The 25,890-nt window shown below is 36.9% G+C and overlaps 1 protein-coding gene across 1 annotated transcript in view; it reads right to left on the bottom strand.

The window, feature by feature from the left end:
* Positions 1 to 2,481: 2,481 nt before the first annotated feature.
* The window catches only part of Smp_127840 (dipeptidyl-peptidase 9 (S09 family)), a 37,920-nt gene continuing 14,511 nt past the window's right edge, over positions 2,482 to 25,890 (bottom strand). The window contains exons 10-19 of the mRNA XM_018798606.1: positions 24,348 to 24,567; positions 22,209 to 22,493; positions 18,787 to 18,857; positions 17,733 to 18,139; positions 13,698 to 14,055; positions 12,208 to 12,319; positions 9,563 to 9,665; positions 6,927 to 7,077; positions 6,404 to 6,557; positions 2,482 to 3,598 (exon numbers count right to left, since the gene is read on the bottom strand). Of these exons, the coding sequence (XP_018653531.1) occupies positions 3,503 to 3,598; positions 6,404 to 6,557; positions 6,927 to 7,077; positions 9,563 to 9,665; positions 12,208 to 12,319; positions 13,698 to 14,055; positions 17,733 to 18,139; positions 18,787 to 18,857; positions 22,209 to 22,493; positions 24,348 to 24,567 (1,957 nt within the window). The 3' untranslated portion in view covers positions 2,482 to 3,502. The remainder of the gene's footprint in view (positions 3,599 to 6,403; positions 6,558 to 6,926; positions 7,078 to 9,562; positions 9,666 to 12,207; positions 12,320 to 13,697; positions 14,056 to 17,732; positions 18,140 to 18,786; positions 18,858 to 22,208; positions 22,494 to 24,347; positions 24,568 to 25,890) is intronic.

The following is a 25,890-nucleotide window of genomic DNA, read 5'->3' as shown; positions in this document are numbered from 1 at the left end:
TTGGAAAATCTATGGTGCGAATTCTGGATATCAATGACTTGACTATACATAACAGACATGTTGATCAAATACAATACCAGAATCCAGGTGAGTCTGTTCCAATTTCGGTTGTTAATTCTAATACTAATGAGTGCATTCTAGATAATACAGAGTCTACATCCAATACACCGTCGGACAGATGTAAGATGAACTTAAGAAGAAGACGAACAATTGATTACAGACACTTAAACTCCAATTCGAGCTGTGGCGGATGTGATGTTTAAATAAATTAATGACTTCTTCGTATTGATGACCGTTGTAATTTTGAATTCCAAATACAATACATTCGTTCGGGCACATCTAATACTTCTTGATTAAATTGCGTTATTACTGGGATTACTAGTTTATACTACAATTCAAATACTTCTGATCATCATAGATACACTGCATAAAACCCATCAGTATGAACCCCTGTTTTTTAAATAATAATAATAATGTTAACTGTAAGGATGGCTCGTTGGCGAACTCAGGAAGCCCAGAAAAGGCCGAAGACATTCCATCCAATCACCGCTAGAGGAACATTCTGGAATGTCGACGCGTAGCTTCCCTATTGGATGAATAAGAAGGACCCCCAATGTGCCTATTGGCTGTCCGGAATGGTGGTTTTACATTCAGCCAAAAAACTATAAATACATGAGATTTTTGTACAATATTTGACACTGTGTTGGGAAATACTTTCCTACTTACTAGTCTTCTCCCTTGCGGGTTTTATTGTTCAAGAAGTCTAGTTGTACGCAGCATAACGAGAACAAAGCTGTATATATAACATTATTACAAAGACAGACTATTAATCAGTTGGCAAAATGAATGAAAACAACGACACTTTCAAGAATGATAGTTTCCCGCTTATGTGATCGACGCCAAAACAATTGAAACACTCGACTCTAAGGAATATCCGTCAATCTTCTAAATAGGATAGTAACCAAACTAACGTTTTCAAATTCATTGATCATATTAAAAATCTGCATTCGTTCAAATGAATTACTCAATAAATATTACTTTGAAATAAGTATTCTTCAGTTGGAATCAGTTAACTCTGAATAAATTGAATAAACCTCGTACTTATGCACATATACCACTTCAAAAATTGTCTAGAGTTTATATTATTTCCCTTCGCTTGACATTCATTTTTTTTCACGGTTATCTCGTCGTGTTAATGTTGGTTATTATTTGTTTATTTAAACACATGAATATTGGTAAAAGAGGGCATCAGATATATATGCGCCACACAAATCTCATTTGATTTGTGTGAGGGCTGTGATACTGTCCAGGTGCCCAAACCGAAGCAGGTGGTTTACATAGGGAGCCACACCCGGAGTCTTTGACCTAAAGGTCTAATTCACAAGGCAGTGGAGCATCGTGAGGAGATGCAGTCCTATGGTGGCCGGTGACCAACAATTGATTCATACGCCATTTGTTCCCTCAAGATACTGGAGCTCATGTGCACTATTGGTTTGGAATGAGGGTTTTCCAACTCCCCTAGGTGAACGTCTCGTGTCCACCAACCCGATTAAAGCGCTGGACATTCGCTTTTCATCCTCTCAACTTCGTAAACAACACCCCCGCCACTGTGAGAAGGCAGTGAGTAAGACTTCCCTAGCAGAGGTTATATACGTATGGCTATATGAGAGCATCCCTAGAGAGAGAGCGGGCTCTCCCCACTCTCGAACGTACCAGGGCATTGAGGAGCTATACAGGTGTTATGCACCGCACACGCCCTAATTCTACACCGACACAGTGGACAAGTGTGGACAATGTTAGTTGGACAACTTAAATAAACGCAAATATATGTCAGACCATTTGATGATTATTACTGATCAACAAGAAAGTCCTTAAGTTCACTTCATTTAATTGTTAACTATCATTCTGTATATTAAAAGAGTCCATTTAAAAATTGTTGAATGTTAGCGATTCTAGTTCTTGAGAATAATAATTTGAAATTAACGGTTGTATTTTATAAAACACAACGGACGATAAATATTACAATACATCTGGATGCTGGATACTGTCTATGATCATTCCAATAGTTCCAACCGTCCTCATAACAAGTCTTTCAGTATGTATAATATGGTAGGCATCTTTTATTCATTCCCTCATAATAATCTCATACGACTGCAAATTCGTTAGCCTATTATTACCAAAGAATTCATGTAGTTGTACTAACGTGTAAACGACAGGTCAATTGAAGCAGTGAACAGAAAACGACTGGGGAAAATGGAGTGTATTAAAGCACAGATTAAAAACTATCTCACTAAATTCTGTTAACCATACAGCAAAGAGTTAATTTGCAAATTAACAACTACATGTCTCAATGCTCACTGTCCCTTCTGTAAATATCAGTTCATCTTCTCTACCTTAATTGCTTATGCATTTCCCTACCAACTGCGCTTCATTTCAGTTCTTTCCTTATCGGTCTTCTGCCAAAATACATTCTATGTCTGACAATCACAATATACTACTTATGAGGATATAAGTAGACCACACCACAGAAGCACCAGATAAGTATAGTTTTTTATTATTTACCACGTTGTTACGAACTCACTTGAACGACAGTCATTATTTAACAACGTTAAAACGAATAATCCAAAATGTTAACTTTACCCTACTAAAAATTTTGACATACCTCCATATCAATAAGAATTGTATGTCGATATGACCGATGACTGACCATACGTAACACACGTCCTAACCAATTCACTCGATGAAGTTTCACAATCTCATCAACTGAGTAATCATCAGTCGCCTAATACCTTAACTCTAACCTCAACATTACTCTCTTAATGATATCAATATACGAGAGAGATCGCTTCGAAGATGTTTCTCGTCAAATACTCGTTAGTGACTTCAGAATAATCATTCAAATGTTCACATTTCACAAAACATAAAATAAACCAAAAACAGAACAACTGAGTAGCACACTTATCTTTTAATTTATAAGCAAGCAGATATCAACACTACAACTGATCCAAGTTGACTTAAAACCAAACTGAGAATCATAAATTCATGTATCGTTAAACACAAATCCTCAAAGACAAATGGTACTTACCATTTATATACACAATTCGAGAGAATAAATAAAGTTATAACCAAATTATAAAGACAAATTAATCATTGACTATTAAAAAAAAAGCTAAAATACTACTGAATACAAAGGTAAATCATTGAACATATAGTTTCATAATAAGTAGTATATATATATATTGTCTTTGAAGAAAAAGAAAGTGAAGTATATAAATGGAAATTAAAAAAACAAACAAATTAAATCCTTCCATGAATGACTACGGTAAGGACGGAGTGAGGTGCGTATATGTGGAGGGGGGAAGCTGGGCTGGGCTGGAAATATACATACATGAATAAAACCTATCCATATAGCAAGAACTAATGGTCATGATAGTAAATTATACAAAGAAGATGCAGAATGAATCGTCTTATATTATTTGCTTAATTGATAGATATAGGTCAATTAACTTGATTTACAAAGGGTTTCTTCAAGAAAATTTAAAACTGTCGCTTCAACATGAGATTGTTGTTTTAAACGATGTCGAGAATTTGGATATAACTGTAAAAGTGAAGGGGGAGGGAAATAAAAATAGCATCAGATGAAACAATATTTAAGTTGACATTTATAAGAAGAAAAAAAAGGTATACACCAGAATAAATCTCAACAGCACTAAAGATCACCCAACATACTCATGCTTATGACACACATGAAAGTAGACCGATGATGTTCTTGTTATATACTAGGGAAGAAGTAAGTACGGATAACTTACGAGACCTATTATTTGGACTATTATTCTATATATACTCTTATTGTATATCTGTTCAGTAATTAGATCATATATATCTATATTCATCTTATTACAAGCTTCATTTTGACCTATTGATTATTATTATATGATTTACTGTTCCTAAGTTATACTCAGTTTATTGATTATTGTCTCCCACAGCCACATTTGGCTTGATGTGGTCTGTCTGTCTGGTATATAAACAAAGTATGCTTGAAATAAACGATTCGCATAACAGAAGCTGCTATTCGTGTTCTGGACTCAAGTGGACGGGCTAGGCGGATTAAATACCAACAAGGACGCGAGATTGCTCATACTGATTGGACGTCCTTGACTGTCACCGTGTTAAGGTCGGAGAAGTCGCATTTCTATTAGTGGATAATTCACGCGAGTTATGCCCTTGTTTAATTTGTAAGGTCATAACAAATTAGCGACGACCCTGATCAAGACATAGCAGTTCTCACAGTATATCTAACAGAATATTCAGTAACATTATGAACAGCTGTTTAAACTAAAATCTAGTTCTTCAACTAGGATACATATAATGTAGAAATTTTCAAAAATATAGTTCAAGAGATTGACTAAACTTAGAGAGTTAATTATACAGTTGGTGGTTGGAGGTAATCGACAAGAAACCCTACCCGACCTAAGTTTTGTGCTATCTCGCACTCATCAAATAAGGTGTACCGATAGTCTTGAGGGAACTGATGTTCATCTGCAGATTCGACACCGTGTCACCAAGTTTCACAATAAGAGATGCTACCAACAAACTATTCGAGCCTCTTCTGTAGGACTGAGATGCATTTACAACTGACTGATCACTGAGCCAGTGACCAATACCAAGTATGTAACGTCCTTCTAAGTTCTGATCGTATTCTATTGACCGATTTGTAGTTTAACTGCCACGTTACACATTAACATAGTGCACACTATGTCAAGTCACAGACTAGTAGTCACAGTGAAACTCGATCAATAGAATTCGATCAGCACTGAGAAAGATTTAACACTATTCAGGGATCGATCAATTCTAAACAATAAGTTATCTATGTAATAATAACACAACATTGTTGTTGTAATAATACTTAACGCGGTAGTCTCAGGAATATTGCAGCCTACTAATATCAACTATACTTGCTATAGTAAACTGAACAAGCAGGAAAAAATTACATGACTTCTATTTACAATTCAAATTATGTTCTACAATCGTCTATATACAATCAAAATAATTTTTCTAAGTTATTAAAAAGCTGAAGAATAGGGATGGTACTTTTCGAAGATTTCTTCTATAGTTGGTCTTAAAACTAATTATCGAATCGGTTGTCAGTTTCATTTCCCTTCGTTTACATTATATAGTACTATCCAGGTTGGGCAAAAACAATAACACCGTCAGATGCCGGTTCAGTGGTTTAGAGGTCAAGCGTTCGTATGTGAGAGCGAAGGCCCTGGGTTTCATTTCCAGTTGCAGGGTCGCGAATGTGTGTTGTTGAGGAGTCCCACACTAAAAGGAAACGGACGTTCAGTGCCTCCAGGTTTTCAATGCTGGTTTACCTTAAATCAGTTCATAGTATCAATTTAAAAATCAATACTTATAACAATGTCATTTAGGGCATGGTTCACCGTACCATGTTGTATTATTCGGTTGACAGACTTTGACAAACATTTAAGATTTCAGTACGATCTTGGTTACCGTATCGTTTAAATGTGGCCTATTTTGCATCGTCCAATGTTACTACTACTTTTAATCAACATTGTTATACATAAAAAAATATAAATCAATACCATTCCCTTCAACTTTGATACACAACCTAATAAAAAGTGATCGAATTAAAGTACACTTATTTATTTGTTTAAACACATGAAAATTGGTACAAGGAGGCACCATATATATATATATATCATTCGATTTGTGTGAAGCCCAGGATACCTCCCGCGTACTGAAACTGGAACAGGTGGTTTTATTGGGGGGCCACTCCACGAGCCTTTGACCTAGAGGTCTAATCCACAAGGCAGTGGAACAATGTTAGAAGATGTAGTCCTATGGTAACCGGTGACCAACAATTGGTTCATACACCATTTGTTCTCTCAGGATCCTGGAGCCCATGTGCACCATTGGTTTAGAAACAGGGTGAGCAGGACCTCCCTGACAGTGGCTGTATACGTGTGATCATGTGAGAGAATTTCGAGAGAGGAGGCTGACTCTCCACACCCTCGGCAGTATCAAGGCATTTGGAAGAAAAGCGCTCTTTCCAAGACGGGATTTCGTCAAACAATACCTGCGAGGATCCATAATTTCCATAAACACTTGGTGTAAGAAATTTTAATATGATCGGTCACAAGTTAACGTCGCTGACTGAAGAAATGTTGACAAATCAGGAAATAAACATTTGATTACGGAAACCAATAACATTATTCAATAGTTAATGGACAGACACTTCATCTTTATATGAGATTCATGTGAACCGTACAAACACCTACAATTTGATCAACAGGATAAAGCAATATACAGACAAATTGATAAATCATCTAAGATGAGAACAACATCAATTGAATTACTTAATAATTTTAATATTTGAATTTACCTGAAAATGATGTGGTTTACCACATGTAATTAATCTTTCAATTAATGATGATGTATGCAAAAAATGTACATTTTCATCTTGACCACCATGGAATATAAATAGATGATATTTATCTGATAGCATATCTGAAACATACTCCATTATATTACCTTTACTATTAAGAATAAAAGAACAAGAGAAGAACAAACGATGATTGTCACACAAGAATAAGTCTAATCCTAACGTAATTAATTCACAAGCGAGAAAACGTATGACTTGAACTAAAATGCATATATCCAACAACACTAAAACGAACTGGATAGAATGCTCATCAGCAAGCAACGTTATATTAACAGTGTTAGAGAATTACAGTTTACAGATTATATTTCTTCACATTTTGCCATCTCGTGCTGAATGGTTTTCTACGGTACTCCTAAATGAAATCCAATCCAAGACAGATACCAATCTATACATCAAGCTAATCTCCATAGAACCCTTTAAACTAAATACAAGATTTTATTAATTGTTATAAAAGTAAACCTACCGATAAGCATCTGGATTATCTTTAGGTAGACCAATATAACGTTCAGTGTACGCGGTATCATATAACCTCCAATCAACCACCGGAGAAATAGCTATTGCAACTTTATACACATCTTGATATAGCATTGCAGCCATCAATGACAGATAACCACCTAAAGACAAGAAACAAATTTAATTGAATAGTTGGTGTAGAATGGATAGAATGTGACTAGCAGTGGGATCCAATGAGAGCGTTTCATCCAACTTAGGAGTCGTCAGATGGATATACCTGCTGAAACGCGTTTCATGAATTTGACTGCTAGCCACATTTTATGTACTCCTATAATAACTTGTGTCATAAAAGGTCATATCGAGGCAATCCGCACAGGATCACCAAATATACCAACGAGGACTGATTAAATTTCAATAGAAATTAGCAAAAAACGAGGTCATCCAAATCATTTTTCGCATTAACAATTTATTCAATAATTACGGAACTGTGAGTTTTACATTGTCGATGATAAACGCGTTGTGCAAATGATAAATCTGATAAATAAACGCTCGATCTGATTTCTTATCCGCTTGCTAATAAACTCAGGCTAAATCTACACGGTAACTTGAACACAGGAGAAAAAGAGAAAAATGTGAACAGACCGCTTGGTAACAAGGTTAGTTTAAGTACAGAAAAACAAAAGGTCTCTGTTATATCCCGAAGAGATGATACATGATCAAGCCAGTAGCCCAGTGCTGTCCATTTCAGAGACATGCCCTATAGTTGGTCCAAACCTATTATCCCCGAAACAGAATGTGCAAACAGTGAATTGTCCAGTTGACATAATGACGATGTCTTGCTAAATGCTCATGAAATTGCTGCAGCACCTACCACGTAAAAACAGAAAACAAATCGAGCAGTACAACGAATATAGTTGCACCAAACGGAGCTCGTAATTCTGCGACAAAAGTATTGGGTTTCCCAATTGTTTTGACAGATAACGACTATTTTGATGATTCACATGTTCCTGGTGAAATTTCTTATAACAGTGAGAGAAAAAGGTCAGATTCATCAAATAATGATCAAGAATCCAATGCAGTTTTCATAGACACTGGTTATCCCAGTGATTCACTAACTACTAATGAGGTTCCCAATAAACTCAAGGAAACTGCTCCAGAACAATTAGACACTGGTGACCTCAAGTCAAATGTCGTCTAGTCAGTTCCAGTGGATTCTCTGTTAAATACGATAAATATGTTTTGAATAATGTCACATTAATGATAACGGGTATATGAGGATCCAAAACTATTTCGTGGGGGGTGGAGATAAGCTCGGAAAATTTAAAATCCGGATCTTTAAAAAAGGGGAGGTGTTATATCCCGAAGAGAATTATGAATGGTAACTTTGAGGATTACTTATGGACCAATATGATATGCATATTTCCTATTGTATAATTGTTAAGTAACTAAACTATTCATATTCATGTCCCTGTTATTATAAGCTTTGTTTTGACCTATGAACTATTAATATACGATATATCTTTCTTGTGTTATCCCCAATCTATTAATTACTGTCGATTGGCATATAAACTCAGTATGTTTGAAATATAATGATTCATATCGGAGAGGCTGTTATTGGTGCCCTGGACTTAATAGACAGGGCTAGGCGGGAAGCAAGGATCGATAAGGACTCTAGACTGCTCGTACGGGTTTCGTGTGTCATTGGTCCGACCGATAAATCACTGCTCTCTAGTTGGTGGTTATACATTAACAGGGCATCCACTCGGCCACAAGTTATAACAATATCTATAGAGTTATAAACGACATTGAGTTCTAGAAATTTCTGGAACAACACTAGATATACTAATAACAATGGCGAGTATTCAATCAAGACCGCAGCACCTACATCATTGCTGATGATGAGATTCGAACCCAATCGTTTTCGGCTCGAACAATCAACGTATTATCAACTGAGCCACTATTGGGTTTATAAATTTAATAAGACTTGCGATACAACACTATATAGAAACAATCCACTGAATATGTAAATACGGGCAGTAGGGACAAAACAAATAGCACTCTAAAATGATTTATTATTTATTTAAAAGCGTAAAGATTGCGCAATATATGTGCGCCACACTTCATCATTCAATCTGTGTGGGTGATAAGATACTGTACGAGTGCCCGGACCAAAGTAGGTGGTTTTCTCAAGGGGACATCCCTTGAACCTCTGAGCCAGAGGTCTAATCCACAGAGCAGAGGATTAGGTACCATCGTAGCTGGTTCTTACGCCACTTAGTCCCGCAAGATCATAGAGCTAATGAGCACAATTGGTCTGGAGTTAAGGTTTGTCAACTCCCCTTGGTGGATCCTTCGTAACCACCAACCCAGCTAAAGTGCCGGACATTCAATTTTCCTCCTCTCAATTTCGTAAACAACACCCCGATTCGAGAAGGCAATAGGACTTCCATGAGGGTTGCTGCATACATATGGCGTTTCAATAGAGAGAGCGAACGCTCCCCACTCTCGGTCATACCAGGGCATTCAGGGGCTCCGAATACCAAACAACGGGAAATTGTAAGCAATTACTAACAATAAAACGCTCACATATTAACATACGGTCAAATAGCAAAGTTATATATATATATATATATATAGCCTGCTTACCAAAGGAATAGCCCATGATAGCAACACGTGAAAGATCAATAAGTCCAGTGGCTTTCGCAGCATACCTTAAAAAAGCCACATGATCAGAAAGTTCTACCTGACCCTAAATTTATTTTTAAAAAAAATAGAATATGATATTTCAATGATGAGAGGAGAGAACAGAAAAGATGTTAGCCTTCGCATATTGAAGGGATTTATAACTACCACTTACCTTGATGAGTGATGTTAGCCGGTTCAAGAGCAATTTGAGAAAGCCAGGGGTAGACATTATCAAAGTGGGATATCAATAAATGACGTTATTGACTGTTAGTCTGAGCTATTTTGGTAAGAATCTAAACTAGTTGGCTGAGGTGCATGCAATAACTCTAGTCAATGGTTTTAGACGCTCGGTGATAAAGCTGTGAATTGATCAAGATGGTGCAGACACATTAGCAATTTATTTCACTCAAGATCTCCAGTCCCCTTCATATGTATCTTTTGAATTCGTCTTCTTGAACTATACCCTCAACGTTTCGTCTTTTTCATTATTATTATTATTATTATTGTTAATATTTCAAACCCTTTACTAATCACCTTGTTAATTTCATCATGTTTTACTAATGTGGTATGATAACTTGAAGTAACGTATAGTTATGCCAGTCTCTGTGTCATTTTATGACTGACTGATAGAACGAAGGTTGTATCAGAAGATCAACCTTTATTTTCGCCGTTGTGTAAAATTATATTTCGAAAAGAAAACAATTCGAAGAGTCCACATTTTATTCGAACGTATCATAAACAGCGTTTCCTGGTTGATGTCAACACACTTAGACTAATAAGCACATGTGACTTGAGTGACAGAACCGGGGATCTAGATAAACGTAACATTGGTCACTACTATTCAACGACCAGTTATTGTAAACATTTGTAATTAATCAAAATAACTTTCAGTTTGGATGTACCTGAAAAAGAAACTAGACTAGCAATAGGTTTGGTGACCTGAGAGCATGACTACAAATTACAAGAGACGACAAGTTGAGGTTAGTTATACATACACATGTTTTTGTGAACACCTTTTGATATGTTAGCTCCTTACTTTAAAAACTTCACGACTGATGATGCGAAACCGCAGGGTATGATGAGGTGAAATATTTTTAGGAATAATCACTTGTAACACCTTCCTTCCTCTGTAAGTATTGAGATGATGATTGTCTGAAAACAAAAACCTTACTATAGTCACAATCTTTTACAGTCAGCAATACGATTTGAATCTTACATCTTAAATTTGAGGCTTTTATTCGTAGAGCCAACCAGCTTTTCATGGTGGGACTTAAAGGAATAAGTATTTCAAACAATATAGCTCCACTGGATCATCACAATGCACAAGTTGGACTAACATATCAAGGTGACAGCTATCGTCAGATCAATATGATTGTAATTACACTAAAATCCAATAATATCGGATCATAGTTGAAAGCGTGAGTCAATTGAAGCTGGACCACCATGGAAAACCTGGAAGCACTGGGCGGCCGTTTCGTACTATTATGGGACTCCTCAGCAGTGTGCATCCACGATTGGTGAACGGCTGCTCAACTTCGTGGATCAGTTGGAGTTAGACATTAACACCGTTGGATGCCGGCTCAATGGTCTATCGGTTAAGGGCTCTGCAGCGAGACTGGTAGGTCCTAGGTTCGAATCTCACGAGCGCACTGCTGAGGAGTCCCATAATAGGACGAAACGGCCGTCCAGTGCTTCCAGGTTTTCCGTGGTGGTCTAGTTTCAATTGACTCACGCTTTCAACTATGAAAATATTGGATCAATTTAATAAATGTATAGTCATTAAGTGAGGTTACTATTCTCCAAGTCTACGTGAAGAGAGTAAATCAGATGATGTAATAACTGAGGCTAAATTATGCGTTGCAATACACAACATCAATGTGCAGTAAACGCAAAAAGCAACAACTGAAAAGAATACATATAAACTTGATTTACCATTTGGATCATGTAGAAGTTCAAGAACACACATTAGATAACTGAAATCAACGTTTCAATGGAACAAATTATATTTAAACAGTTGATTATTTCCTATTTTGTATTTTCTGTACTGTGTAGGTTGTTCATTTTAGAACTTTATATCACGTTCACAAAATGACTTAACTGAAAATAAGGATGTAAACCATTGTAAAATCAATTCAGTCTCCTAAAGGTTAGGCGCTTGTTGTGAGGTTTAAAGGTCCCAAGTTGTGGATACACGTTATTGAAGAGTTCCATACTACAACGAAAGAAGCCAACTAATACTTCCTGGTTTTCAATAGCTATTTAACTAGAATAACTCCATGATGTGAAAGTATTAACATTACTATTAAGGTAATGTTTGTTAACTCATCATCAAGAAAATGAAGTGACAGGCGGTTCGTTATGTTCAGTTAAGTTTAGTTTATTGAGATCATGCGTCAATCAATGTAATACAATCATTAAAAACCAGGAAGCATCAGGCAGCCGTTTCGTCCCAGTATGGAACCCCTCAGCAGTGGGTGTTCATGATCCCGCGTACGGGACTCGAACCCAGGGCCCTCGATCCTGTGCTTCCGGGTTTTCAATGGTGGTTTAGCTTAAATCGACTCATAAATTCAACTAATAAAATATATTATTATTTGTCAACTTACTAATCGATTTTTAATATGACCATCAAAATTAATACCACGATTAGAGGAACCACGACAATCACACAGAAAGACAGCATAACCAAAATGGCAAAATAATTGAGCATGAGCAAATCTATTTTAAGTGAATAGAAAGCAAATAAGTATCAGTTTCAATGACCGAATTATCGATCATTATGAAATATTTCTTTTCAACAGAAAAAAAAACAACACATAAATGGATAAATAAGATCGATAATATGAGCTACACAGTAAAAAGGGTACTCTCTTCAACTTGACATAGATTGACTTAAAAGTAGTAATATTGGATATCGGGTAGGTTGGCAATAGTAGTTGAGATTAACAGTGGTTTAGGTGAACTTAGAGCATCATCGCACAAGCCAATGGGTATACGGACTCAGTAGTTAAGTGGATAAAGCAATGGGATTTGAAGTGAACGGTACTAGGTTCGTATCTCTAAGTGAACATTGTGGGATACGGGTATATCAAGCTGATAGGTTCCCAATAAGATGAGACGTATGTCCTAAATTCCATTGCTAGCCACTATCCATCTTTGCTTATAATGCTTGTGAATTAAGGCGATATCGAGGCAATACGCACCGTATGCATGTACGCCAATAAGAGACTGATCAATCGCAGTCCTAAACATCAATGAAAAGATTCAAGTAAACAATACCAAGTGAATTTAAACTTCACCCCATCGCACAAGCAAGTGGCTATCAGGGCTAAGTAGCTAAGTGGACAACGTGGGGCAGAGTGCTTAACGTCTAAACTACTGAACCAGCATCCAATGATATACAAGTCCAACTTCAATCAGATCATGATTTTGCGCGACCATCTTCCATTGTCTTCAGTGAGTATCTTCTTCACCGTCGATATAGTTGAATTCCACTGATCACAACTTCTCACTAGAACTCTGGAAATTTTTTATCGAAGCTATTCACTAAGGAGCATATGATAATTGTCAGTATAGGATGGTGGAAATTTTCGGGTTTCATCAAAATCAAGGATCGATCAGTGGAGCTAACCTGTGTCGGATGTGAGGATGATGTTATGATGAGCGTGTCCGAGATCTGGTACGGATACACAATCTGCTACGCGCGAACCCCCAAAATGACTGCTTGGGAGAGAAGACAAGAGTAGAAGAGAAAGTCTATTGAGTTACCGAATAACGTACATAAATACCGATTCATATATTCATACATTTCTAACCCACAGAAAATCAATCCATTCCTTAGCAAATGATATGCAGTTATCCTTCAGGTTATTTCTGATTGTCATCAAGCGATAGTCTCACTTAGCTACTTCTGATTGGCTCACTATATCAGAAGTTACCCTACGAAAACAATGGAATGAGTACTCCTCTATCTTTTTACAACACTATCATTTCGTTTGAGTAGTTCATACTTCTTTTAATGACTAGTTGTACTAGAATTTATGTATATGAAGTTTTCAATTAACCATTAAACAAACGACTAAAAACTAAGACTTACACAGATCTTGAATAACTGCCACGAACAAGTTGAATACCTGGACCGCCATACACAAAATGTAATGTCGGATAACCAGCAAAACTAACACTATCGACCGATGATACAGGTAACAGTCGACTATGATTACAATTTGGCAAAAATAACTGTCCATATAATATTGATTGTGAATTGCTGAACTCAATATGATCTGATGAGTATGTAACATTAATACTACTACTTATATGATCATTCATACATTCATCAACATCATCATAATCTTGTAATTCGAGTCTTCGATCTAAATTATTAAATATATCACATCGAAGAACTAACGGAGGATTAGTTGGATAGAATCCATTGAACGCATTATAATGCCATACTATTGAATTAGTTTATTGTTGACATAGAAAAAAGGAAAAAAATACTAGGGTGAATCTATCATAAACATTACGAGATATGTGAAATATTAGATAAATAAAATCGTGAATCTACACAAATTATAACTTATATATCAAATACACCTTGTTTTCTATATAAATGGCTTCATTTCTGATATCAAGAACACAAATTACTGAAATGGCTTGGCTTAATGGTGAAGGTGATCCCAAATACCCTGGTACGGCCGAGAGTGGGGACAGTCCGCTCTCCCTCTCGAAATGCTCTCACATGGACACGCGTATATAGCCTCTAACAGGGAAGTCCTATTCACTGCCTTCTTGCACCACGGATGTTGTTTACGAAATTGAGAGGATGAAAAGCGAATGTCCGGCACGCGAAGCAGGTTGGTGCACACGGAAAGTCCACCTAGGGGAGTTGGAAAACCCTCATTCCAAACCAATGGTGCACATGGGCTCCAGTATCCTGAGGGAACAAATGGCGTATGAATCAATCATCGGTCACCGGCTACCATGTGACTGCATCTCCTTACGATGCTCCATTCCCTTGTGGATCGGATCTTTAGGTCAAAGGCTCCGGGTGTGACCCCCTAAGAAAACCACCTGCTTCAGTCTGGGCACCCGGGAAGTATCACAGCCCTCACACAAATCAAATGAGATTTTTGTGGCGCATATGTATTCGGTACGCCTTCGTACCAATATTTATGTGTTCAAATAAATAAATCAATAAAAATAATGGTGAAGGTGTTTAACTTTTATTCACTAGGATCGCAAGTTCAAATACCATAACACTCTAATAGGTTAGGGTTATCGGAAAACCTGTCAAACGGAGTGTAGCTCAAAACTGAGTAAGAATTTGTACTTAGTAGGTGATCTACATCATCATAGGGAAAATTAAGCCTAAAAATCAGGTCTTAACTTAAAAGTTGTGATCGAGCTTGCTCATCATTATTTCTCTATCAAACTGTTTTGGCGGAAACGCTTGTTCCTTCAAGTACTATCATGCTAGGTAGGTTAGCTGAACAACGAGAAAAGTGAAAGCAGAAAAACGAAAATTCTATGGTAAAGTCATGCTGCCGACTGTACAGGAGTGTGATAACAGTCAGGTGTTTGTCTCAGAAAACCGGTATCCGCAGCGATGGTGCCTCCTCAAAACGAACCAAGCAGTTGTCCCTTACGTTCCACCGCCATGCTCCCAGGAAATCAAACCATTCCTAATTTAAGTCAGTTTCCAGAAACCCCAAGAAGATGTATTGTTCCAAGATCTGGAGGCCATGTATCACACATGCCCAACCACCGATTACTACGACGCACAATGCCGACTGGTGTTGAAGACGATTGAAAGTTAGGGGCGGCCAAACCAAAACGTGGTATCAGTCCTTAGAATCCCTAACTTCTAGTCTGAGCCATGTTGTTAGATGCAGACTACTTGGTCGGGGTCCGCGCGACTATCGTAACGAACAGTTGGAGACTCTGAGTGACTTGGCTCAAAATCGATCACAATGGAATAGGTGTACACACTCTTTGTCTTCCTTTAAACTGTGGGATAAAAATTACTTTATACCTTACTTTCCACGAGTCAATTCTTTCTTCTTGTATTATATCACTATATGCAATCTTTCTTTTATATTACCATCATTGAAGTAACTACTTCTATGAATTTGGTGTTCATCTTATTGTGCTAATGAGGTATGGCAACTTGGACCGATGCATATATGTGCCTGGTCCTACGTTGTAGCTGACTGACTGACTGACCTGCTCTACCTAGATTTCTCGTTATTTGTAAATAGTTGAAAGATAAGGATTTATAGTTAACTGATAATTGAGTAGCAACTTATGTAATCTTTAGCAAGTCCGTTTACATGCTGACCAAGTTACGACATTGCCACTAGTCTAAGTGACTAGACATTGCGTGAAATATATGGAGATTTTAGTTGATTGGAGGTAGTCGATAAATAACCTTGACTGCTCCAGGTTTCATTCTAGATGCCACTTGTAAGCAAGTTGTACCTGTAATATTACAAGAAATGATACTTCCTGGTGAACACAATTTCGCGTCATCCAGTTTTACAGTCAAAGACACTCTTCGAACCATAACTAACCTCCTGCAGGACTGAGTTATACTTACCATTGACTAATAATTGAGTAGTAACCAATGTCATGTTTATCAAATCCTTTTTAGTGCTGATGTATGCTAAATAACACAAAACCTATGTGAATGCGCAGTTCCCTACCGACTATCTCTAAAAACCTAATATCTCAACAGAGTGAAGGCAATTTCAATTTACTTGGACTTGTGACCCCATCAAAACTTGATCAATAGAATTCTATCAGCATTAAAAAAACTTCACAAATATGATACTGGTCAACTTATTCAACAATCAAACAACTTTAAAGAACATATTCGGTTGTAAAAGAGATAAAACAACAACCTAAATCTTAAAAACTTGTACAACCCGCCACTACAGTCAGTCAGTCACAGCGTAGAACTTCGTAAGTACGTACATCAGTTCGAGTTGCCATACCACATTACCACAGAGATGAAGTTGTCGATTCTAATCCCTTAGTGGTAGAAGTAGTAAAAGTATAAGCAGTAATCCGAAAGATTAGGGTTTGAAGATATTATTGAAGGAGTATAATACAGTGAAATAAATTTGAAAAGAGAAAAAGGATACGGACATGAGGAATTTAGAGAATTAGAATTTGGTAGAACACAAGAAGTGGATACACCTTCGCCATCGCAAACGATTTTGAGCCATGTCATTCAACGTCTCTATCCATCGGTTGCTATCATCTCGCAAATACCAACCAGGTAGTCTACACCTACCAACATGGCTCAGTCCAATTGTCAGTGACTTCAAAGATTTGTGACACGTTTTGGTCTGGCCGCCACTAGCTTTCTTCCAACCTATTTTTACGCCATAAAGCATTGCACGTCGGGGAAGTCGGTGGTTGGACATACGTAACACGTGTTCCAGCCATCTCAAATGATGAAGTTTCACTACTTCATCAATCGATTTGCCATCCTTACTTAGTACCCGTTTCCTAACAACTACATTACTTACCCGGTGGTCCCAGGATATACGAGCAATGCTTCGACGACACCTATAATCGAATACTAGCAGCCTACGAATATCCTCTACTCTTATTGGTCATGTTTCACAGCCATAAAATAGGACGGAACGAACTGCTGCACAGTAAACACGTCCTTTGGTTGCTAGACGGATATCTCGCCTACGCCATAAATGATCCAAGTTGGCGAAAGCTAGACGAGCCTTCTGTATCCGTGCTGAGATTTCGTCACACACCAGACCACAAGGGCTGATGAGACTCACAAGATAAGTGAAGTGGTCTACACGCTCAACTACTTCACTCCCTATCATTAGTTCAGGTGTCGATGCGACCCAGTCCTGAAGTAACATTTTGCACTTCGAGGGAGAGAATCGCATTCCGAACATGCCTGCATAGTTGCTTATAGTGGTCAGAAGACTACACGATACAATAATAGTGTTACAAATCGAAGGATTCAAAAACCAAGTGAGTACAATCAGATTTCACGTAAAAATGCATAAAGGATAATGATATTAAGGGCTGTTACTAATTTGAATCCTTGGTACCATCAAAATGTTAACATATAGAATGATTAACAGAAATTTCTTACCATGTTTACGAAGCCATGCTATATGTTGTAGAATTGGTTTACGATGTTTATTCCCATGAATACTATTAGAATTATTTATATTCTTTTCATTATTTTCAATAATAACTTGACAAATTTGAATACCAACAAGTTTATCTAAACTACTTGATTCTAAGATCATAATACCAGATTGAATATTGAATGTATTCAATTGATAAGATAATGGATATGGTTTCATTAATAAACATGAATCATGAAATAATGGATCCAATGTACTTTCAATATTAGTATTCATTGGTAACGGTGATGAATTGGGTGCATTTTGAATAGATTTCATTACATGAGTATCATTGTTGTTGATTGAAAGATTTAATGTTAAACAATTTAACTGACTTTGATCACTTCGATTTTCATAACTTACAGAATATCTACATATATTGAGGATAAGAATGAGGATTAAGGTAAGATAAAGATATGAAAATTTGTTATATGTTTACCAAATATCTAAGCGTCAATGCATACAATGGATAGATTGTGGCTAGCAGTAAAAGCAGCGATCCATATTACGTCCCTATTTCGAACTTGTCAGATGGACATGTAATGAACGAGAATATAGATGGTGACAACCGATTGTAGTTGAACACGAACCTACAAAATGTCTTGGTAAAATATGAGAACAACACATTCAATAATTCATTTGCAAATTTCCATCATTTGCCCTTCACATTCTGTATGATTCTTCCAGTTCACAACTCCTTTTTATTTTATCTTCCATTCTCTTCAGTTCGATCGTCTTAGTCTTCTGCTGCCAGGTTTTCCACCTCTGATTGGCGTTACATACTACTTATGTCGATAGATATAAGTAGCATACACCACAGACAAACCTACAATCCCAGAGTTGATATTCACAAAGGGACTCGAACCCAATATCTTCCGCTTCAGAATTATCAAATAATGGGATAATTCAAACATTTATTCATAATAATATTTAAAAATTGAATTTTTCAACATTAAACAATGACAATTATTAGTATAACAATTAATAAGCAGATTAATTGAACAAAAGCTTACTTACATGTGTTTCAAAAGAGGATGCTCCTTAAATCCTTCGAAATAAACAAGTTTATTATCTTCGTCTACCCAAATCTACGAGGAGAAAGTGGTAGATTTTGCAATATAAATTTCATAAATAATGCATGCATATACATGAATATTTATTTATTTCGTTAAGATGAGAGACCTCACCGGTGCGATTCCACCACGCCTCACGCAAGACTCAAACCCATGACCTTCAGTTTCGTGAGCGAACACTTAACCTCTAGATTATGGAGTCAATATTCAACGGTGTTGATTCCTAACTTCAACCAATCCACCATCTTCCATTGCTTTCAACGAGTAACTGCCTCACACCCGAAACAGTTTATCCCCATTGGTCAATTTTTTCTCATTAAGACTCCAAGAGATAGTGGAAGATGGTCGGGCAATATCGTGGGTTGAGTAAACTTAGACAACATTACCACCATCGGATGTTAGCCCACTAGTCTGGAGGTTAGATGTTCGCGCACGAGACCGAAGGTCCTGGGAACGATCCCCGTGTGCGGAATCATGAATGAGCACCGCTGAGAAGTCCCGTGATAAAACCAAATTTGCGTCCACTATTTTCAATAATGGCTTAAATTAAATCAGTTTGCGATTTCAATGGAATTCAACAAAATTCACATCCCCATACTGATGATTACTTATTTGTTCCCAGAATGCAAATGGAAGGTGTAATACAGTGAACTAGAGCTAGCACTGGAATCTAGGACTTATATATCATCCTAATTGGAGCTCTTCATTTTTATGTACCTTTATCCCAGTTTGTTATTTGTAGTGAAACTCGAACGCAATATTTTTACTTCAAACATCAACGCATTGTCTACTACATAACCGAATCCAGATAGCCACTAACTTATTCAACGGGTCTGATATTTATAACATTATTAGTAAGAACTCACTTAGTATTGTTTGTTTGAATCTTCCCATCGATGTGTTAGGACTGCAACTGGTCGGTCTCTAATTGGCATACGTGCATACTGTGCGTATTGCCTCGATATACCTTAATTCACCAGTTGCAGTCCTAACACATCGATGGGAAGATTCAAACAAACAATACTAAGTGAATTCAAACTTTACCCCATCGCACAAGCAAGTGGCCGAGTGGATAACGCGATGGCATTTGAAGTGAGGGTACTGGGTTCGAGTCCCAGAGTGAACATAGACTCTGAGATGCAGGTACATCCAGCTGACGAGTCCCAAATAGAACGAAATGCGCGTCCTGGATTCCACTGCTAGCCACTATCCATCTCTACCTACCGTTATTAGTAAGAGTTTGAAATTATTCCAATGTTGGTAAATACGGCAGAATTTTGATCAGTCCCTGTTGGTATATGTATGGACCCTGTATGGATTCTCTCGGTACACCTAATTTGTCACTTCCTCTTTCAAATAAGTGAATTACAGTGGAATCCTGGACAAATGTTTCGTCCAATGTGTTCAAAATAAAGCTGGTCATGATGAGGCAATTCGCACAGGATTTATATCTCTCCTCACAAGAATTGATCAAAATTCAATCTTGCATATCAATAACCCGATAATTCGAACCCTTAGCAGGAATGATAAAAAGATTGATCAAATTTCATCATGGAACTGTAACCTAAATTTGATAAACATTGGGAAATTGGGACACAAATGAAGAGACAAATATCGTATATGTTTCAAATTACTAGATAACCGAAAATTTTTGACAAAAAATGAAGAAGTACCCCAAGGCTTTTAGATAATATAATCAATCAGAAAACAATATAGAATCGGTTACGTGCTCTGGCGCGAGACTGATAGGTCCTGATTTCGAATCTCGCGAAGGCGGGATCGTGGATGCTCACACAATAGGACGAAACGGCCGTCAAGCAGTGCTTCCAGGTTTTCCATGGTGGTCTAGCTTCAATTGACTCATGATCTCAACTATATAAAAAATATAGAATCTTTCGAACAGTTATTACTTTCATGAATTGATAACGCTGACACAAAAATCCATTTTGATTTTCTATGCATTCATTTTTTAGCTTTACCCCGATCTTGAATTTCAGTATTCTTTTCAATACATACTTTTCCAATCTTTTTTCAGACTATGTTTGCAAGAACTGGTCATTCCCAATACATTATTTTGATCTCTTTTGTTATTTTCACCTCATAGTGGTAGCCAGGTATAGTAACTTGGACTAACCACATGTTTTCCAAGCTCTATGATGATGATGTCAACCTGTTTAGCCAAAATATCATGGCTTGATTATTCTCGACTAAAGAAGAGTTGGAATTATTACTGTTTCACTATAATAGATATCCACAATTATAAAGAAATGACGAAAGAATTACTTTTTACAATTCCTCACTATATATAAATATATATAATCTTAAGAAATTAAGCCTATCATTGGTTTATGTCTCATTCCTTGGAAAAAAAAGGCTCATTACATCTTTGTCAATGACGCTAACTGATCCTTTGGCAATTTCTGACTCAGTCAGTCAGTCACAACGTAGAACTTCGTACGTACGTACATCAGTTCGAGTTGCCATACCACATTACCACAGAGATGCAGTTTTCCATTCAAATCCCATAGTGGTAGAAGTAATAAGAGTATAAGCAGTAATCGAAAAGATTAGGGTTTGAAGATATTATTGAAGGAGTATAATACAGTGAAATAAATTTGAAAAGAGAAAAAAGAAAGGGACATGAAGAATTCAGATTAGGATTTAGCAGAACACAAATAGTGCATGCAACTTCGCCATTGCAAACGATTTTGAGCCATGTCATTCAAGATCTCTAACCATTGATTGCTATCATCTCATGCATCCCAACCAGGTAGTCTACACCTACCAACATGACTCAGTTCAATTGTCAGTGACTTCAAAGATTTGTGCCACGCTTTGATCTGGCCGCCACTAGCTTTCTTCCAACCTACTCCTTCACCAAAAAACATTGCACGTTGGGGAAGTCGGTGGTTGGACATACGTAACACGTGTCCCAGCCATCTCAAATGATGAAGTTTCACTACTTCATCAATCGATTTGCCATCATTACCTAGTACCCGTTTCCTAACAAATGTATTACTTACCCGGTGGTCCCAGGATATACGAGCAATGCTTCGAAGACACCTATGATCGAACACTAGTAGCCTACGAATATCCTCTACTCTTATCGACCATGTCAATTTTTGACTGACCTACTGTATGCACCTTTCCCTCCTCAAAAAATCAGTCTGCTTTACGAATCCAACGTTACATGTACTATGTTGAAATAGTAAATGACTGCAGTTAGTTGGGCTTAACTTAGTCGTCATGTTACTTAGTACATGTCAGTCAGATGTAACTATCTGAAATCAATAGATAAAAAATAAGGTAAAATTTCATAAATGAAAGTAATTAATTAACAAAACACTATAGAAAATGTAGAAATACCTGATTTCCAGTAACCTCCCAATCACCATCAGTTAACTGATTAATAAAGATTTGTTTAGCTTGGATAAGTGTTGCAGTTTGTTCATTATTATCATTATTATTATTAATTGAAGTTGTCGAATTGGCTGTAGGCCATGAACATTGTATAAGATATAAATGTGTAAAACCAGATCTATGTGAAGCCCAAATAAATGTACAAGAATTTTCATTTGTATAATCTGATGATTTGTTAATTTCACTTGTTGGATACCATGGATACTTTAGGAAAGTTAAAAAATCATGGACCTAAAAGGAAAAAAACATGTTCCTACTATTAACAAGTATGAATTATGGATGAAGTGATTACGCGTGCCGTTAAAGATATAACGGCAATTGTGACTGTTTAATTGTCTGCAAAGTGGAAGGATTTTTCCTTTTGGAGGAACTGGGAAGGAAAATAGATGGGTGATGGTATTAGTGACCTGAGAATGTGACTGTAGATTACGAAACAACAGCTTGAGCCCGATTACAGCCTTTTTATAGTAAGTTTTGGGTGTTAGTTTTATATTTTTAAAAATTCTTGTCGCCGGAGATCTGTAGAGTAAAGTGAGGTATATTATTCTTAGACGCGACCTTTTATGACCTTTTTGCTCCATTTAGAGAAGACAGCATTGCAGCAGATGTTAGCTGTTTGAAGCAACAACCTTACTACTGTTCCGTTCCTGTAGAGTCGGCAGCGCAACCTTGCTACTCCCAGTTTTTCCATCCTCCAGTTAGCTTACCAAGTATGGTAGTACCTAGAGGGACAAGTGTTTCGCAAAAACAGTTTGATAGGGTAATTACAATGAGCAAGTCCGACCACCCCTTGGTGAATCCTCCGTTCCCATCAACCCGGATTAAGTGTCGGATATTCACTTTCCCTCCTCTCAATTTCACAAATAACACCCCGATTCCAGAAGGCAGTGGGACTTCTTTGACAGCGGCCATATAGGCGTAGGTATATGAGAGCATTTCGGGAGGGAGAGTGAACTCTTTATCCACCCACTCGGTCATACCAGGGCATTTTGAGCTAGGTTCAGCAAATGCCTTGCTGACGAGTGAAAATTAGCACGAAACTTAAGTCTAGCATTCTTTACCAACTTCATACAACTACCTAACGTAAATATACTGAGGTTGAGTAACAGTTTATTGGTTATTAAAGAACTTGACATTCAACCATCAAACCACTGTTTCCAACCCCATTCCATTTAGTTTGGATTTAACAGTGAGGTAGTTATTAACACTAGTACTCATATAATGTGTAGTTTAAAGTCGAGTACAAGTACCTCTATGTGATTATCGAGTAATGGATTGAAAGAAGACGTAACTGCTATGGGGCAAGACAGGATATACTATACAAAAATAATTCATCAACTAATCGACACCTATCTTTGAAAAAGAAAGTAATTACCAAGTTATGAATCAGATGATTGAAACTATGACATACATTACTACATTTGTGATAATATGACGTTTAGAAACACACACAAAATCAGTCACAGATTCGATGATTTAAAGGAAAAACTGATTAACCATGCTAACCAAAAATTCACCAATACAAACATTTTCATTTTCTATATGAAATAACTGGCCTATAAACGACAGTAAGGTGTTTGCCACAGACAACCGGCATTTGTAGTGACACTGGCTTTTTAAAACAAAAGGAAGGGACGGAAAAGGTTAATTTAATACATAACACACCTTCCCATAGCCTCACCAATTTCTACCGCTGGCAATAAGGCTTTTACAGTACAGAGCTAGCATATCAAGAAATAAACACAAAAAAGATCATGTGTGACAGACTGATCACAGGTAATCGGTGATTTGGCTCTGCAGCTACGTTTCCGGATGATCAGTACTAGCTCACCACTCACAACCTTAACTAAGCTTCACCAAATGTTAATTACACAAAAAAAACAAGTGTGGTTTAAAGCCAAGTATGATGTAAATCCGAACTTTGATTATTTAATTCCAATATATCAAACAAACAATTAACTAACTGGGACTGATTAGCCATTTAAGACCTGGTTCTTTTACGATTACTAAATTTTGTTACAAATAAAAATGTAAGAAATCTGTTTTAAGTAATTTTTTTTCTATCGGAAATACAATTCTATATACCTTAACCCAAAATTTCTGCTCTACTTCAGTCACTAATTCTATACATGGCGAAGTGAAGAATGAAGACGAAAAGTCTGTTAATGTGGATGTTGCCGGTGACAACGACGATGATGATGGATCGGGATGATTAACAACATCAGGAATAGGTAAGAAATTATCAACTGGAATTAATACAAGTGAAAGACGTTGTTGCAGGCGAGTGATCAGTTGACACCAAACACTAGAAATGGAATACATAAAAGAAAAACAAATAAATAGTAAGAGACAAGGAAGTAACAAAGGAAGTAACTTAATGAGTTCTTCTTTAGAAAAATTTATTCTAATTAAAAGAACACCGTAAAAGTGATATTGTTAACATCATTCATATTACCTACTTCCAACAGTGAGTAATGTCAATGTCTGAGTATTTTTCGGGGAGGTTACATTGAATTTGGCTCGTGACTAACAGTGAAACATTCAATACAAGCATCTCATCATCTCTGAAACTTATCAGACAGATTAATATTAGCAAATCCTAGTATTTTCACCTTGAGACTTAAATCCAGTAACCTAGTGCTTTAAACCAAAAAGCGTTTATCCATTAAACTGAAAAAAAAAGTTTCAGACAAACTATTCACTTATTGAATTTTATAGCTTACATTACGGATAGACACCTGTAAGGATGGCTTGTTGATAAACTCTAGGAAGCCTCAAGAAGGCCAGAAAAAGCCGAAGACATTCCATCCAATCACTGCTAGAGGAATATTCTAGAATGTCGACGTGTAGCTTCCCCATTGGATGGATACGAATGACCCCCTATGTGCCTATTGGTTGTCTGAAATGATGATTTACTCTCAGTCAAAAACTAAAAATACATGAGATTTCTGTACCGTACTTTGACACTGTTTCGGGGAATAAAATTCCTACTTACTAGTCTTCTGTCTTCTCTTTTGCGATGTTGCGGGTTCGATCGTTCAAGTAGTCTAGTAGTACGCGGCATAGTAAGAATCAAAGCTCTAGATATAACAACTGGCAACGGGATAAAAAAAATGGCTCTAACTTCCGATCAATTACAGTTGCTATTCCAGCGACTAGAGCAGCGTTTTAGAAAGAGTCAGTTGGAATTCATGGACACGTTACACGCACGCACGCACCCACGCGTTATAACAACACCTTAGTTAAACAAACACTGAAAATCAGAAAACATTCAAAAGCTATTTCATTTTAGTATAGGACCCATTGGTAGCATGGTGATATGATGAATTCATGAGTAAGGAACTTAAACCGATGTTGACTCAGTGATATAAAAAAATCATGCACCTGACTTGAATTTCCTGAGATCGATACCCAGTAAGTGGTACCAAAGGTCTTCCCGTGATGCAAACTATCAAGAGCAATAATCACTATAGAATTTCAATGAAACTGTCTCCATTTAGTTTTTAAGAAAACATTTACACAACCAAATGGATCTTTTTTTAAATAAATCTAATCTTTTCATAGTTGAAATCATGAGTCAATTGAAGCTAGACCACCATGAAAACCTGGAAGCACTGCTTGACGGCCG

Source organism: Schistosoma mansoni, chromosome 7 (assembly GCF_000237925.1).
Source record: "Schistosoma mansoni strain Puerto Rico chromosome 7, complete genome".
Classification (NCBI taxonomy): Eukaryota; Metazoa; Platyhelminthes; class Trematoda; order Strigeidida; family Schistosomatidae; genus Schistosoma; species Schistosoma mansoni.
This window is presented reverse-complemented; position numbering and strand designations above follow the sequence as displayed.